This window comes from Rhinoraja longicauda, chromosome 2, assembly GCF_053455715.1.
Source record: "Rhinoraja longicauda isolate Sanriku21f chromosome 2, sRhiLon1.1, whole genome shotgun sequence".
In the NCBI taxonomy this organism is placed as follows: Eukaryota; Metazoa; Chordata; class Chondrichthyes; order Rajiformes; family Arhynchobatidae; genus Rhinoraja; species Rhinoraja longicauda.
This window is the reverse complement of record NC_135954.1, coordinates 39005434-39021716: the sequence shown is the minus strand read 5'-3', so window position 1 is coordinate 39021716 and position 16283 is coordinate 39005434. Positions and strand designations below refer to the sequence as shown.

At 41.4% G+C, this 16283-nt stretch overlaps 1 protein-coding gene across 3 annotated transcripts in view; it reads left to right on the top strand.

Moving 5' to 3' along the window:
- Positions 1-16283, top strand: part of dnah5l (dynein, axonemal, heavy chain 5 like) — a 243879-nt gene that overhangs the window by 141812 nt on the left and 85784 nt on the right. For all 3 annotated transcript variants that reach the window (XM_078417775.1, XM_078417784.1, XM_078417793.1), the window contains exons 59-62: positions 3401-3568; positions 5338-5556; positions 6608-6784; positions 14285-14479. In XM_078417775.1, the coding sequence (XP_078273901.1) occupies positions 3401-3568; positions 5338-5556; positions 6608-6784; positions 14285-14479 (759 nt within the window). The remainder of the gene's footprint in view (positions 1-3400; positions 3569-5337; positions 5557-6607; positions 6785-14284; positions 14480-16283) is intronic.

Sequence of the window (16283 nt, the reverse complement as noted above, 5' to 3'; positions counted from 1 at the left end):
AGTTGATCATTAGTTCAATTAGATCATCAACTCTCAGTGAAACAGGCAAATGTTCCACAGCTGTGTCATAAGTGCCTCATGATGACATTTCCCGGAATATTTTCACCATGATAATAACCTTTATTGCAAGCTTTCAAAAAATTGCTGCCTAATCACATTAATTTGGCATTTCTCCAAACCAGTCCAAGAAAAATTGAAAAGCAATTATGAATTTCCTTAAATCTTCCTTACTGACTGATTGATAGACAATAGACAATAGGTGCAGGAGTAGGCCATTCGGCCCTTTGAGCCAGCACCACCATTCAATGTGATCATGGCTGATCATTCTCAATCAGTACCCCGTTCCTGCCTTCTCCCCATACCCTTAAGAGGTATCCTTAAGAGCTCTATCTAGCTTTCTCTTGAATGCATTCAGAGAATTGGCCTCCACTGCCTTCTGATGCAGAATTCCACAGATTTACAACTCTCTGACTGAAAAAGTTAGATCAACTGGTTGTAATTGTAATGACTATGTGGATTTTTATTCGAATAGCAGGTAGTAGCAGAATTGTGTAATGCATGTATCCTATTTATTTATTCTATTTTCGGTAAGTACACTGATTTAAAAAAGTTTCCCCCACTCTCCCCCCACCCCGCCACATAATACTAAAACTAAAGATTAACTAAAACATACAAATAAAACAGACTAAAAACAACAAAGGGACAACCCGCCACCCAGCAACAGAGATCACGTAATAATAATTCAACAATACACCTCTGAGCCACTAATTATACCCTAAACTGCGAGAAGCTTTATTTAAGAATTAACAAGTAACAAAGATGTAAACAATTAAATCTTTCAGGATGGAGGCACACATCCCAAAGGAGCGTGTGCCACACGCAATGCTCTCGTACTTTTGTCCGGATTAAAGGAGGTGCCAAACCATCAGTTGCTGGAAAATCGATGGTGGACCAATATTCATATTATTTACATAATTAATTTAAACTCCATATGGGGGGTTTTTTCAGTCTCGTTGAGCTTCTCAAAGAAAGTTGTGCCATTGGTATTGTACTCAGCTCTAGGTTTGAGAAAGTGTCACCACTTAAAATTCTGTGAAACTTTGTGTCATTTCTTTCACTGGATCAACTTCTGGAATAAGCCCATGATTGTGTAATTCTTCAAATATTCAGGTGATAAGAACATACGGTCTAACACCACCACCCAGCACCACCTGTCCAAGTGACAACATTTGTAAGTCCCGTGTTGATCTCATCAGCCACCTCAGAACCCAGACTGCTCGAGTGGAAACAAATTAGTTTCTGTCCTAAGGAGTCATTTGAGAAGAATAATTCAACAGGAGTTAATCTATTGTGGAATGTAGTGTTGCAAATCATACAAATGTTCAGTTAAAACCTGAGATCAGAATACAACCAACGATATGAGTTGTCAACGGTACAAGATTGTGTTACATAGTGACACAATATATCAATATATCAAGTACAAGAAGACATAGTTTGGGAAAAAGTTAGTCTAAACGTTTAAATATCATGAGCTTAAAGGCACAGAGAGAGGTTTTAACATAAAACATAGAACAATACAGCAGATGAACAGCACATTTGGACCTCAATGTCCACGCCAAACACAATGCTAAGTTAAATTAATCATCTCTGCCTGCATATGATCCATATCCCTCCATTTCCTGCATATCCATGTGACTCTCTAAAAGCCACTTAAATGCTTCATGCCTATTGTATCTGTTTCCACCGCTATCCCTGGCAGCGCGTTCCAGGGAGCTACCACTCTCTGCGTAAAAAACCTTAAATGTTTCCCCCTCTGAGCTTAAATCTCTGACATTTGTACGATTTAGTTTCTCTTTCTAAAGTATTTTTCATATGCCCATTTGAGAAAAGTATCCTTTGTGTGCCTTCTTGACTTGCTTTTTTATTGTAACTAAAAAAATCATGACTATTTTCAAAAATCATGTTCTCACACTCAGTCAGGTAACCTTGACAACATATTTGCAATTGCAATGTTTAAAGATCTGTATTTCATTGTAATCATATTGAGAAAAGAGAATTGCCTATGTGTGCATTGTCACAGCAACCAAATCTGTACTGCAGTAATATTCAATCATGATGAGAAATTGCTAACACATTGTTAACTCAGTAAAAGGTCAACTCAAAAGGATCAGATGAAACTTTTTCCTTCCAAGTATAATTTCTAATACCTCTTACTCGCTGTCAAGGTATGTTTAGAGTTTAGACTTTAGAAATACAGCATTGCCGCAGGCCCTTCAGCCCACTGAGTCTGTGCCGACCAGCGATCACCCCGTACACCAACACTCCTACACACTAAGGACAATTTACAATTTTACCGAAGCCAATTAACGTAAAAACTTGTACGTCTTTGGAGTATGGGAGGAACTGGAACTCCAGGAGAAATGCCACAAGGTCACAGGAAGAACATACAAATTCCGTACAGACAGCACCCATAGTCAGGATCGAACCCGGGTCTTTGGCGCTCTAAGGCAGAAACTCTACCGCTGCGCCACTGTGCCGCCCAAATGCAAATATTGTAATGTAAATGAAATTGCTTCACCTTTACTATCGTACATTATGTGACTAATACTAGTTCATATTCCATGATTTGAGTGTGGCCTTGACGTCATGCTTACACTTCAATGCTTCATGTGAATGCAATATTTTTTTATTGAGAAACAGCTTTAAATATTTGGCAGTGCACAAATAGCAGCCTATGACCACAAAATATCTAGATCCCAAATATTACTTCGCCTTTCAGTGTGATCAACTTGGTTAGAATTATGTCAAAATGGTCGAAAATTAAGTCATGATGTAGGATTTGAAATTTCCAATCCCGTGGTCAAGTTTCTGGGATAGCCTTGTGGGGCAAGCACCTCCAGCTCCAGCTAATAATGCCATACTCACAAGATGAAATGTAGTTCCAGGAAGAGGTTACTAACTTCGTTATTCATACCTCAATGACTTATTGGATGAATGGATAGAGCTGCATTTGTGGGATCAGATTTTTAAATAATTATTGAAGTGGATACATAAACTCAGTTTGTTTTTCGAAAGGAGATTTGGGGTCACTAGCATGGTAATTTTTAGCTTTGTGCAAGTGACACAGAGATGCACACCTGTGGCTTCTGATCCCCAAAAGACTTTGGTGGGGTCAGTGATTGAGTAGATATGGCTGGGCTTATGTTGACATTTCTGACTTATCTATAGACCATAAATTTCAGTTGTAGAAATTTGAAAATATTCATACCCGAGAGTTCTTTCCGGCAGAAGAATCAGCGTGATAATATATTGCTAATAAGAATGTTTTTTTTCAAATATTGCTTATCTATGTAATTCATTTTACCAAAAAAGATTAAACATACCCTTGCTTGATATGCAGGATAGCATCACAGGAGAGGTCGTGGATTTGCTGCAACCATACCTAAACATGGATGACTACAATCTTGAGACTGCCAAGAAAGTATGTGGGAACATTGCAGGCCTATGTTCATGGACAAAGGCCATGGCAACTTTCTTCGATATTAACAAAGAAGTACTTCCATTAAAGGTATGATATGAATGCATAACATGGATTGCAAGTTTACAGGGAATGTAATTCAAAATTATTTGCAGCATTTTCCAAGCAAGTCAAGTTGAATTTATTGACATGCACAAGTGCTGTAAGGTACAGGTACAATGAAAATATTGCTTCCAACAGCAGCACAGGCACATAGTCTCAGACAACACATCGAAACATAAATTATACATAAACTTCACATAACTTTTGCAAGAAAGTGAAAAGAAGAAAGACTGCAAAAAAAACCAAGACAATAGTACAATTATAAATAAAAATCCACGGGGGTGCAAGAACCCATATAATTTTATTACTGAGGGTCAGTTCAAGAACCTGATAATTGTTGGGGAAGTCACTGTTCCTGAATCTGGTGATCTGCACCTCCTGATGGTAGCAGCAAAAAGAGGGCTTTCTTGGATGGTGGGGGATCATTGATACCTTCTACTATACATCTGTAGAAGATTATTAGAGTATTCAGAGACATATAACATATAACATATAACATATAACAACTACAGCATGGAAACAGGCCTGTCCGGCCCTACCAGTCCACGCCGACCATTCTCCCTGACCTAGTCTCATCTACCTGCACTCAGACCATAACCCTCCAATCCCTTCCTATCCATATACCTATCCAATTTACTCTTAAATAATAAAATCGAGCCAGCCTCCACCACTTCCACCGGAAGCCCATTCCATACAGCCACAACCCTCTGAGTAAAGAAGTTCCCCCTCATGTTACCCCTAAACCTTTGTCCCTCAATTCTGAAGCTATGTCCCCTTGTTGGAATCTTCCCCACTCTCAAAGGGAAAAGCCTACCCACGTCAACTCTGTCCGTCCCTCTCAAAATTTTAAAAACCTCTATCAAGTCCCCCCTCAACCTTCTACGCTCCAAAGAATAAAGACCCAACCTGTTCAACCTCTCTCTGTAGCCTAAGTGCTGAAACCCAGGCAACATTCTAGTAAATAGCTTCATCTCTTTACACTTCTCTGAAAGTAGTGGCATAGGCATACCTTCCCCATGATTATATCTAAGTACTGGGCCCAGACAGGTCATCTGAAATGTTAACGGCCAGGAATCTGAAGTTGCAAATTCTCTCCAGCACCAACTCACCAATGAAAACTGGTGGTTGGTGTCCCAATTTCCCCTTTCTGAAGTCAATGATTACTTCCTTGGTTTTATGACATTGAGTGGGAGGATGTTGTTGTGGTACCACTCAATCAGGTGTTTGATCTCTCTGCAGTGTGCTGACTCATTACCACCTGTGATTCGGGAAATAAGAGTGGTGTCTATGTTGAATTTGTAGGCAGCATTGAAGCTGTGGTTAGCCGACAAGTTATGTGGGTACAGAAAGTAGAGTAAAATACAGAGTAGAAAATCTGTCTAAAAGGCATGTCAAATACCTTAAGTGGACAGTGGGATTTCACTCTCCCATGACTGTCCCCCAACTATGCACATTTCCTGTATTTGAGTGTTTTTCTTTATTCTCTTTTGTTACAGTTTTATGAAGGCTAATTTCAGGGGCTGCAGATTTATACATAGCATAAAATCTCTTCATGAGATTTTCACCAAATCTCAGTTTTAAATAATTTTGTATGTTACAACTATAGCTGTTCAATTAAGGTCCAATTATTTTAATTTTGCATGACTATACGAAATAATAAAAAATACTAGGTTTTTTCGATGCTAATGGTATACGTTTTGATGTCTTTCACTGTGTCCATATTTTTTATTTACTTTAATGTGTCTGTTTGCAAAAAGGCAAATCTAACTCTGCAAGAAGCCAAGCTAGTTGTTGCCCAAGAAGAACTGAACAATGCCCAAGCACAGCTGGATGACAAGCAACGGGAGCTCAATGTAGTGCAGGCCATGTATGATGCTGCAATGTCAGAAAAACAAACATTACTCGATGATGCGGAGGGCTGTAGGAAGAAAATGAATAATGCCACTGCCCTCATTGAAGGCCTGGGTGGTGAAAAGGTGATTCACAATTGTCATAAACTCAATGCCAATATTAAATGAATATTATTAAATGTTCAAAACCATTTATTGAGTGTGCACAGATAAAATGAAGGGATCATGCATAAATGTAATAGGAAATACTAATTATATTAAGTTCTTAACACTAGCATTTAAATTTTAAACAAAATGTCATAATCTTTGGACATGTACATAGTAAATTGCAGGGTTGTAACTGGAACCGGAGTATAATAATTGGGTTATTAATTAAATCACAGTTAAACAACAATGTAATGTTATCAATTTTTAACTTCACCAAAAAGCAATATCAGCAAAATTAGAGATGCAACTGCAGCAGCATTATTTTGGGTAAATGTTATGTTCATTAATGCACATTGCCAAGTGGAACATCTTAGCACTCATAATTCACAAGTCTGCGTAAGGAAAGGCAGCACATCCTTGAATTTTATGCTCATTATTTATGCAACTATTTAATTAAATATCTTATCATTGGATCGCGATTATAACTGTGATAATTGCAGCAGAAAAATGTGTTTTTTTATGTAAAAGTTTGAAGGAATAAATAAAATATATAACTTATGAAAATGAAAATAGGTTATCAATAGCTTCTGTACACTCTAAAGGGTTGGAAATTTTTGTATATATTTGAGCTTTGCTCCACTAGTTCATCCAAATCTTTACATTTCATTCAAAAACATTAACCATATCAATGGGGTTATCTTGCACAGCAATATTTTAATTAGGCCCAATGATTAAAATTGGCACAGACTGATGCAGCCAAGGAACATGCAAAACAAATTACAAATTCCAATTTCCATAGGAAACTAGTGGTTAAAATCCTTATATTCCAAACCTATTTGCAGAATCTCATGATGCATTGACTTTACTAAGGTAAAGGGACACGTGTCAAAGCTGGTACTAGAGATAAACAAATTCATTATTTAAGCAATAGAAAAGAGCTCAGAAGCTGCATTTGTAAATAAATAAGAGATGCAAATCAGCACTGAAACTATTTGATAATCTTTTCTTATCTTCAAATGAAACTCTTCAGGTTCGGTGGACAGAAAGCAGTAAACTTTTTCAGGACCAGATAACACGATTAGTGGGTGATGTACTGTTGGCTACTGGATTCCTCTCTTACTCTGGCCCATTTAATCAAGAATACAGGAACCTTCTGCTTCAGAAATGGAAAGAAGAGATGAGCAGCAACAAAATTCCATTCAGTGACGTAAGTGAGCTTTTGGAAATTTGGAAAGATTTTCCTATTTTATCAAAACACATATTGCAGCCCAATACATTGATCGAATGAACATTTAATTGTGCAACATTGGAATTGAAAATATGAAAAGTATCTGGATAAATTATTAATTGCCACTTGGATTAGCTTTCCATTAAGGAAGTGATAAAGTAGTGGTATTTAGGAAGCTTTTAGAGAGGCACATAAACATGCAGGGAGTGGAGGATATATGCAGGCAGGTGAGGTTAGTTTATCTTGGAATCATGTTCGGCACAGACATTGTGGGCTGAAGGACCAGTTCCTGTACTGTACTGTTCAAAGTTCTTGAAACCAACCAGTTTACATTTTCCAGCCTGAAGAAGGGCCTTGACTTGCAATGTTACCTATCCACATTCTCCAGAGATGCCGTCTGACCCACTGAGTTACTTCAACACTTTGTTTCTTTTTTCGTGTAAACCAGCATCTGCAGTTCCCTGTGTCTCCAGTTTCATCAGATTAAAAGGAAATTAGCATTGCACAATTTCAACAAAGGGTGCATTTTTAGAATGCACAGGTGTAAATGTGCCGAATGGAAAATAAGTTTGACAAGCACAGTATAATAGCAATATGCAGTTGTGTTGTGGTGATAACATTCTTATCACAAAAAAAGACTATTTTCTGTCTACTACCTGTGCTCGACACCCACGGGTGAGGAGTGGGGGGGGGGGGGGGGGGAATTGCACTGTCGCCATTTACCATCACTTACTGTGTTGAATTGGGTAACTCATCTCCAGTTACCCTGAAGCCTCTCATCCATCAATGAGGCACAAATTGCGAGCATGACAAAATCCTGTCCAGTTAGCTGGATGAGTAAGGTAGCTTTCACAAAGCTGAATACACACAGGACAAAGGAGTTACCAGGTTGGCAAGCCATTCACCGCCAGTGCACAGCGGTTGTAGTGTGTGTCATCCACAAAATACACTGAAGTTACTCGGCTCGCTTACTTCAAAGTGCCTCACAAACTCATGACCTCTATCACCATGGAGCACAAGAGCAACAGACTTATGGAAACCCTATTACCTCCAGATCTCTCTTAAAATGTGCGCATCAATTGACTTGGAAATATTGCCAATCTTTCATTATGGCTGGATCCAAATCCTGGAACACCTTACCCAATTGGCTGATGTCTGGAGCCATAAAGCCTATAACAGATCACCCTTTAGCCTCCTTCACTCAAGGGAAAACAGTCCCTGTCATCAGTCTGAAGAACGGTCCTGATCTATTGATGCTGCCTGAACTGCCAACAATTTGTTTTTAGCTCAAGATTCTTGCATCACTTCTCAGAACATAGAACATATAAACTGACGTGGACCCGTTGGGTCCAAATCTCTCCTGCGAGCCTCTCCCAGGGCAACCCTCCCTCCATTCACCCACTCCATCCCCCATCAATCCCCCTCCTCCCCTCCACACACCCACTCCATTCCCCTCAACCCCCCCTTATCCCCCCTCCTCCACTCTCTCCTCCACTCACCCACTCTATCCCCCCTGAACCCCCCTCGTCCTCCCCACTCACCCACTCCATCCCCCCTCAAACACCCACCTCCCCTCCCCCCTCCCCCTCCCTCACCCACACCATCCCCCCTCAACCCCCTCTCCTCCCCTCCCCCCCCTCATCACCCCTGAACCCTCCTCCTCCCCCCCACTCCACCACTAAGTCGGGGAGCATCTGTATTAGATTGACAGGCCCCAACTACACACGCGCGGACTGACGTCGAAAACGCAGCTCGTCCTCCCGGCGGGGGGGGAGCACATCCATTGCCGAGCGGGGAGTGTCCCCCAGGGCGGTGGGCGGGCGAGGAGGGACAGGGAAGGGGAGAGGGAGCCACTCGCCTTGGCTCCGTGCCGCCAGCGCTGCAGCAAGAGCGAGCCATGGACCCGCAGCGAACGGTGGCGACGGCCATCTTGTTGGACCCTCTGCCGCCGCGCTGCACCATGGGAGGAAGGTCAGGTGTGGGGAACGCCAGGACAGGCGCCGGTCCTCCCGGCGGGGGAGGGGAGCGCATCTATTAAAGTTAGTGGCAGCTCGTCAGCTCAGCATTGAGCCCCCCCTCATTGGCACCCCCCTCATTGGCCGCCACTCCCGTCACCCTGGCGGGTCCCGCCCCGGCAGTCATCGTGGCCCCCCCTCCCTCATTGGCCGTTACTCCCGTCACTCGGGCGGATCCCATTGTGACATCAACGCTGAACACGGGCAAGGTAAGTGGAAAAGTGAATTTTTAAACTTTATGTTTAAACTTTAAAATGTCTATAACTTCAAAAATATAAGACCAATTTGAATGAAACTTGGGATAGACACATCCTAGGACAATGGTGAGTAAGGTGGTCCTAAAATTGTCACGTGATCGTGTTCTGTTTTGTTCCGGATGAAAACCGCACAAAAAATACAGGACAAACATACGGAAAGTGTGGAATAAAGTAATATACAGATAACATGGAACAGTACTGTGAAAGAACTGGCTCTAAGGCCCACAATGTCTGTGCAGAACACAATGCCAAAACCATCTCTTAACTGCCTGTACATAATCCATAACCCCCAATTCCCTGCATGTCCATACGCCTATTCAAAGGTTCCAGGCATTTAACACCCTGTGTGTTAAAAACGTAGCCTGCACATCTCCTTTAAACTTTGCCCCTCTCACCTTTAACCTATTATCACTAGTGTTTGATATTTCCATCCAGGGGAAAGGATTCTGACTGTCCACCCTATCTATTCTTCTCATAATTTTATATACTTATTTGGTCTCCCCGCATCTTCCAGTATTCCAAAGAAAGCAATCTAAATATCAAACGGCCACCTGCAGCTAATGCCCCCATCCAGGCAGCACTCGGCTAAACCTCCTCTGCATCATTTCCAAATCCACCACATCTTTCATGTAATGGAGCGACCAGAACTGCATGCAATACACCAAACGCTGCTAAATCATTGTCTCTTAAACTGCATCATGACTTCATGCTCATACTCATTATCCCAACCGATACCACGAACAAAGCCATACTGACTGTCCTTAATTAACCCATTCTCTTCCAAGTGGGAGTAAATCCTATCCTGAAGAATCAGAGAAACAAAGAAACATAGAAAATAGGTGCAGGAGAAGGCCATTTGGCTCTTCAAGCCAGCACCGCTATTCATTGTGATCATGGCTGATCATCCACAATCAGTACCCCGTGCCTGCCTTCTCCCCATATCCCTTGATTTCGCTAGCCCCAAGAGCTGTATCTAACTCTCTTTTAAATTCATCCAGTGAATTGGCCTCTACTGCCTTCTGTGGCAGAGAATTCCACAAATTCACAACTCTCAGGGTGAAAACGTTTTTTTTCATCTCAGTTTTAAATGACCTCCCCTTTATTCTTAGACTGTGGCCTCTGATTCTGGACTCCCCCAACATTGGGAACATTTTTACAATCCTTTTACAATTTTATGTGTTTCTATAAAATCCTCTCTCATTCTTCTAAAATCCAGTGAATTCAAGCCCAGTCTTTCCAATCTTTCCTCACATGACAGTCCCGCCATCTCAGGGATTAACCTCGTGAATCTACGCTGCACCGCCTCAATAGCAAGGATGTCCTTCCTCAAATTAGGAGAACAAAACTGCACAATACTCCAGATATGGTTTCATCAGGGCCCTGTACAACTGCGGAAGGACCTCTTTATTCCTATACGCAAATCCTCTCGTTATGAAGGCCATTATGAAGGCTTTCCTCTTTGCCTGCTGTACCTGCATGTTTACTTTCAGTGACTGGTGTACAAGCTCACCCAGGTCTCGTTGCACTTCCGTTTTTCCTAATCTGACAGCATTGCTTCCTTGTTCTTGCCGCCAAAGTGGATAACCACACATTTATCTACATTATACTGCATCTGCCATACATCTGCCCACTCACTCAACCTGTCCAAGTCACCGTGCAACTTCCTAGCATTCTCTTTGCAGTTCCCACTGCCACCTAGCTTTGTGTCATCTGCAAATTGGCTAGTGTTACTTTTAATCCCATCATCTAAATTATTAATATGTATTGTAAATAGTTACGGTCCCAGCACCGAGCCTTGCGGCACTCCACTCGCCACTGCTTGCCATTCTGACAGGGATCCGTTTATTCCTACTCTTTTTTTCCTGTCTGCCAACCAATTATCTATCCATGTCAATACCCTACCCCCAATACCATGTGCTCTAATTTTACCCACTAATCTTCTGTGTGGGACCTTATCAAAGGCTTTCTGAAAGTCCAGATACACTACATCCACTGGATCTCCTTCATCCATTTTACTTGTCACATCCTCAAAAAATTCCAGAAGATTATTCAAGCAGGATTTCACCTTCATACATCCATGCTGACTTGGACCAATCCTTTTGTCAGGATAACTGGTCTATAATTCCCTGTTTTCTCTCTCGCTCCTTTCTTGAAAAGTGGGATAACATTAGCTACCTGCAGCCACGTCTTTGTAATCCCCACAATGTCATATCTACCAATCTCTAACTGAGCCTCAAACTCATCCACTTTACTTATTATACTTCGCGCATTCATATATAATACTTTTAACCCATTACTCACCTCACCTTTCACATCGATTCCTATTTCACTTGGGCATACTCCCCTACCCCTTCATGAGCTTTCTGTCCTGTTAATTGTGGTGTATTTCTTAACCTTTCCTATACTCTCTTTCCCTTTAACTCTATCCTTGTATTTCCTATTTGTTTCCTCCCCCCTCTCTTTAGGTGTAGCAGTGGCAAACCTGCCTGCCAGGATGCTGGTTCCTCCGCCTGTTCAGATGCAACCCGTCCCTTTTGTACAATTCACCCTTACCCCAAAACAGATCCCAGTGGTCTAAGAATCCAAATCCCTGCCCCCTGCACCAGCTCCTCAGCCACACATTCAGATCCCCTATCTCCCTGTTCCTGCCCTCACCAGCATGAGGAACTGGAAACTGGAGATAACCACCCTCGAGGTCCTGCTTTTCAGCCTTCTTCCGAGCTCTCTAAAGTCACGCTGCAGAATCTCTTTCCTATTCTTCCCGACGTCATTTGTGCCGACATGCACTACCACTTTTGGCTGCTCACCTTCACCCTTGAGGATGCACAGCAATCGGTCCGTGACATCCTAGATCCTGGCACCAGGGAGGCAACACACTATCCTTGAATCCCGCCTGATGCCGCAGAAACCCCTGTCTGTATCTCTCACGATGGAGTCCCCAACTACCACGGCTCTGCCTGACGTCTGTCTCTTCAGCTTTGCTTCAGCGTCACGCTTTGACTCGCAGACCTGTCCACCGCTCAGACTGGCAATGGTTTCTGTCCCGACAGCTTCCAAGAGGGTGAACCTGTTATCAAGGGTCCATCCCCCGGGGTCTCCTGTACTCCCAGCTTCCTTCCCTTCCTCATCGTCACCCACCTTCTCTCTTCCAGTAACTTCGGTGTAACAATCTCACTGTAGGTCTTGTCCAGGTAACTCTCATTCTCTCGGATGATCCTGATGTCATCCAGTTACCTCTCCAGTGCCCCAACACGGTCCTTCAGGAGCTGAACGTGGACACACTTTCCACAGTTGTAGCAGCCAGAGGCACCAGCAGTTTCCCTGACCTCCCACCTCCTGCAAGCATCACACTGAATCAACCTTCCTGTCATTTCTTCACTGCGTCTCACCCTCTCCAACTTTTGGTGTAGTCTCCTCCCTCAGCCTCCTCACCGAAGACTCTCGAGCCAAAGACTTGTACTTTTCTCTCAAGGCACTTCACTCGACAAGGCCGCTCCCCGACAGGTCGCTCCCCTTCTCAGCCTATCCCTGCACTCACTCCTTCACCTCTTCCTCCACAATAGCTGCCCTGCCATTAACATTAAGCTTATTGGCTAATAATTTCCTGGATTTTGTCTACTTCCCTCCTTAAATAAAGGAACAACATCAGCTACATGCTAATCCTCTGGGACCTCATCTGTAGCAAGAGACAATGCAAAGATTTTAATTTCAGGGTCACGCAATCTCCTCTTTTGCCTTTCCCAATAACCTGGGATAAATCCCATCATGTCCTGGGGATTTATCCACCTTAATGCTCTTCAAGAGCCCCAACATCTCCTCCTCCTTAATCCCAAACAGCCCTTGCATATTAATATTCTCCACAATGACCCCTCTGTCCTCTATGTCTTTCTCCTTGGTGAAAACAGATGCCAAGTACTTGTTTAGTATTTCACCTGCACCCTCCCCAGACTCTAAGCACAAATTCCCTCCTTTATCCTTGAGCAATTCTACATTCGCTCTGTTTACCCTCTAGTTTCTAATGTTGGTATAAAAAGCTTGGGATGTTCCTTAATCCAACTCACCAAAGCAATTTTGTCGTCCCTTATTGGCCGTTCTAATTACCTGATTGAGTTTCATCGTCCTTTATAATTGTCAAACACCCTGTCTGATTCTATCCTCTTAAACCTTGCATGCACTTCCTTTTTCTTTTTGACCAAATGTATAAACTCTCTAGTCATCCAAGGTTCACTTACTTTGCCATCATGGCAACATTCCTGTGAATCTTTTCTGCACCCTCTCTAGCTTGGTATTGTGCTTATATTAGTTTATTATCGTCACAAAATACAGTGAAAAACTTTTTTTTGTGTGCTATCCAGGCAAATCATACCATACATGAGTGCATCAGACAGCACAAAACAAAACAAAAATAGTGCAGAATATAGTCTTCCATCTACAGTGCAAGTGCAATTTTTTAAAAGTACAATAACCACATTGAGGTAGATTGGAAGATTCAGAATTCATTAATAACATCCTTCCTCTAGAGGTGTGGAAATCAAAAAATTAATGTGTTAAACATTACCTATTTATTCATGGCATTTGTTGACTATTTCTTATCTAACCAGCTTATTCGGCTCTTTCTGAGCTAGTTAAGAATCAATCATGTTGGTAGGTTGGGAATCATGTGAGACTGGGTAAAGATGACCAATTTCTGGCTCTGGAATTAAAATACACTGAATGTTTGCAGCTGATTGACCTTTCATCAGAACTGGGAACATTTAGAAATTAAACCAGTTTTAAATTGTAAAGAATTGGTGGAGAGATAGAGAGAACAAACAGGTGTACAAACAAGAGAGATCAATTGTCGCAGATGGTAAATGAAATTAGTAAACGCATTCCAGAACAACTATTTTGCAAAAGTACCAGTTGGCAACTACTACTCATCTTTTCAGACAATGAGTCCACTGTAAGCAAGAAGCATCTGTTTCATCTATAACATATTTTGAAGATACCAAACAGATTTAATCTTTAAATTTAGTTGAATCAGTGAATTGGTGTTTTTCTATTATATTTCCACCATTGCTTTTGAATACACATAAATCAAAAACCTAACTTTACGAATAAGTTCTTATTTAGTTTTATGATGGTTTCCTAACTTGTAAAATGTGATTGCAACATTGATTTATGATGCCGTTAACAACTTTTATTCCTTTTAATATACTGTATCTCAGGACATTAATCTAATCAACATGCTGGTTGATAATGTTACAATTGGTGAATGGAATCTCCAGGGTCTACCAAATGATGACCTGTCCATACAGAATGGCATCATTGTAACTAAAGCAACTAGGTACTCCCTTCTGATTGATCCACAAGGACAAGGTAAAATCTGGATTAAAAATAAAGAAAAAGACAACGAGTTACAGGTAAGCGTGGATTTCTTTCCCCTACGTTTTGTGCTTAAACAATAACAATTTAAAATCTACATAACAAGATAAAGTTAGATATTTGAAATATTAAAGCATATATGTCCGGGCAACTGTTGTTTTTTAAAGCCAACACTCCATTTGAATATATACTGACCAACATTTATCCTTTACCAAGCACTATAAAATATACATGGTGTCGTTGCTATTGGTGAAATCTTATCTTATGCCAGGCAGGCAGCTGTCATATTTTCTCTGTGTAACAGGAATTGTGCAAAAGTTATTAATTGTCTGTCAAGCTTTCTGGGATATATTTAGAGTCATGATAAAGAATTGTATAAATGAAAGTTCCAAACCTAGAAATTGAATCACATGTGTCATGTTTAATGCACTTTGCATCCATATTCAATTGAATTTGAAATGTTCTTGAAAATCAGGGATTGCATGTGATTTCTTTTTTCCAGGCCTCCTGTGAATCTGACAACCTAGCACACACAATAATCTATCACTCATGCTAAAATAAGGCTTTCGCAGTGCTTGTCAAAATTGTTTCTGAATATTTTGAACAGTGACTGCCCAAACAGATCCTCAGTCACTGGAGGGAGCCCTGTTCACATAATTCCCCACTAGATAGGTACTGACCTGGCTCTCTTTCAAGGCCCATCAACCTTATCCCCACACCTCTGTGGTGATGAGCTACTGGAGCTCATAACCTCTGCTCTCCATACTCATCTATCAGCGATTGCATTCCCCACCCGCTGACCACAAACCCGGCTGGACTGCTGATTAATGCATGTTGATGTCCAGAGATAATAACCAGTGACCTTAAGTACTAAACCTACTCTCCAAGTAGCTGTTCTATCCCTGAATATTGAGATAATGCTGACAACCTAAGCCTGCTCTCCTGAATTAATATCATCTCCCAATGAGTGATTCTACCCCTGCCTTGACTATGATGATCTAACTATTACTGACCTCTTTCAGCCAATCTTACTTTTTACTGCTTTCCCCATCAATGGATACCTGCCTGTGATTTTCCCCTTTACATGCCAATTCTCTGATCCCTCAATCCTGCAAACTGTTAGACCCAGTTTTGGTCAGCGTATTTTCCTTTGTGGATTCAATTAAGGAAAAGCTTGCAGGGAAAAGACCATGAATGTGTAAGGCAAAGGACCTTCTGTGCTACTGAATTTTCCAGAAGCAGACACTCGTACAAATCTTTGTTGGTCTGCAGGAACTGAGTGAATAATGCAACCTCAGGGTTACCAACTATTTTTAGGCATTTGTTCTACAAAATTGAACTGCTGATTTTTATTGGAGAAAGAAGGTAAAATAAGCTTGCATGTAGCAGCTTGATGCTCTCTGACTATTTCACTATATTGAAAACTCTGAAGATGCAGCTGGCTTTTTGAAGGATAATAATCTCTTCATTTGTCATCTATCTCATTCACTGATTCCTCTCTAGTTAGTTTACTTTAGTTTAGAGATAAAGTGTGGAAACAGGTTCTTTGGCCCGCTGTCCTCGATGACTAGCTATCACCCATACATTAGTTCTATCCTACACACGAGGGAGAATTTACAGAACCCAATTAACCTACGAACTAAATTTGCTAATTCAAACTAAATGTGCAGTTTTTCATGTAAATAGACAGAATATCCTCAAAAGCCTTTGCCTATTTTGGGCAATTTTAGTTAACAGATTGACACATCTTACAGAATCTTACTTTGAGTGTTGTCTGTGTGGAGTTTGCAACTCCCTGCAACCACTCCAATTTTCTCTGGCTGCTCTGGTTTTCGCCCAGAT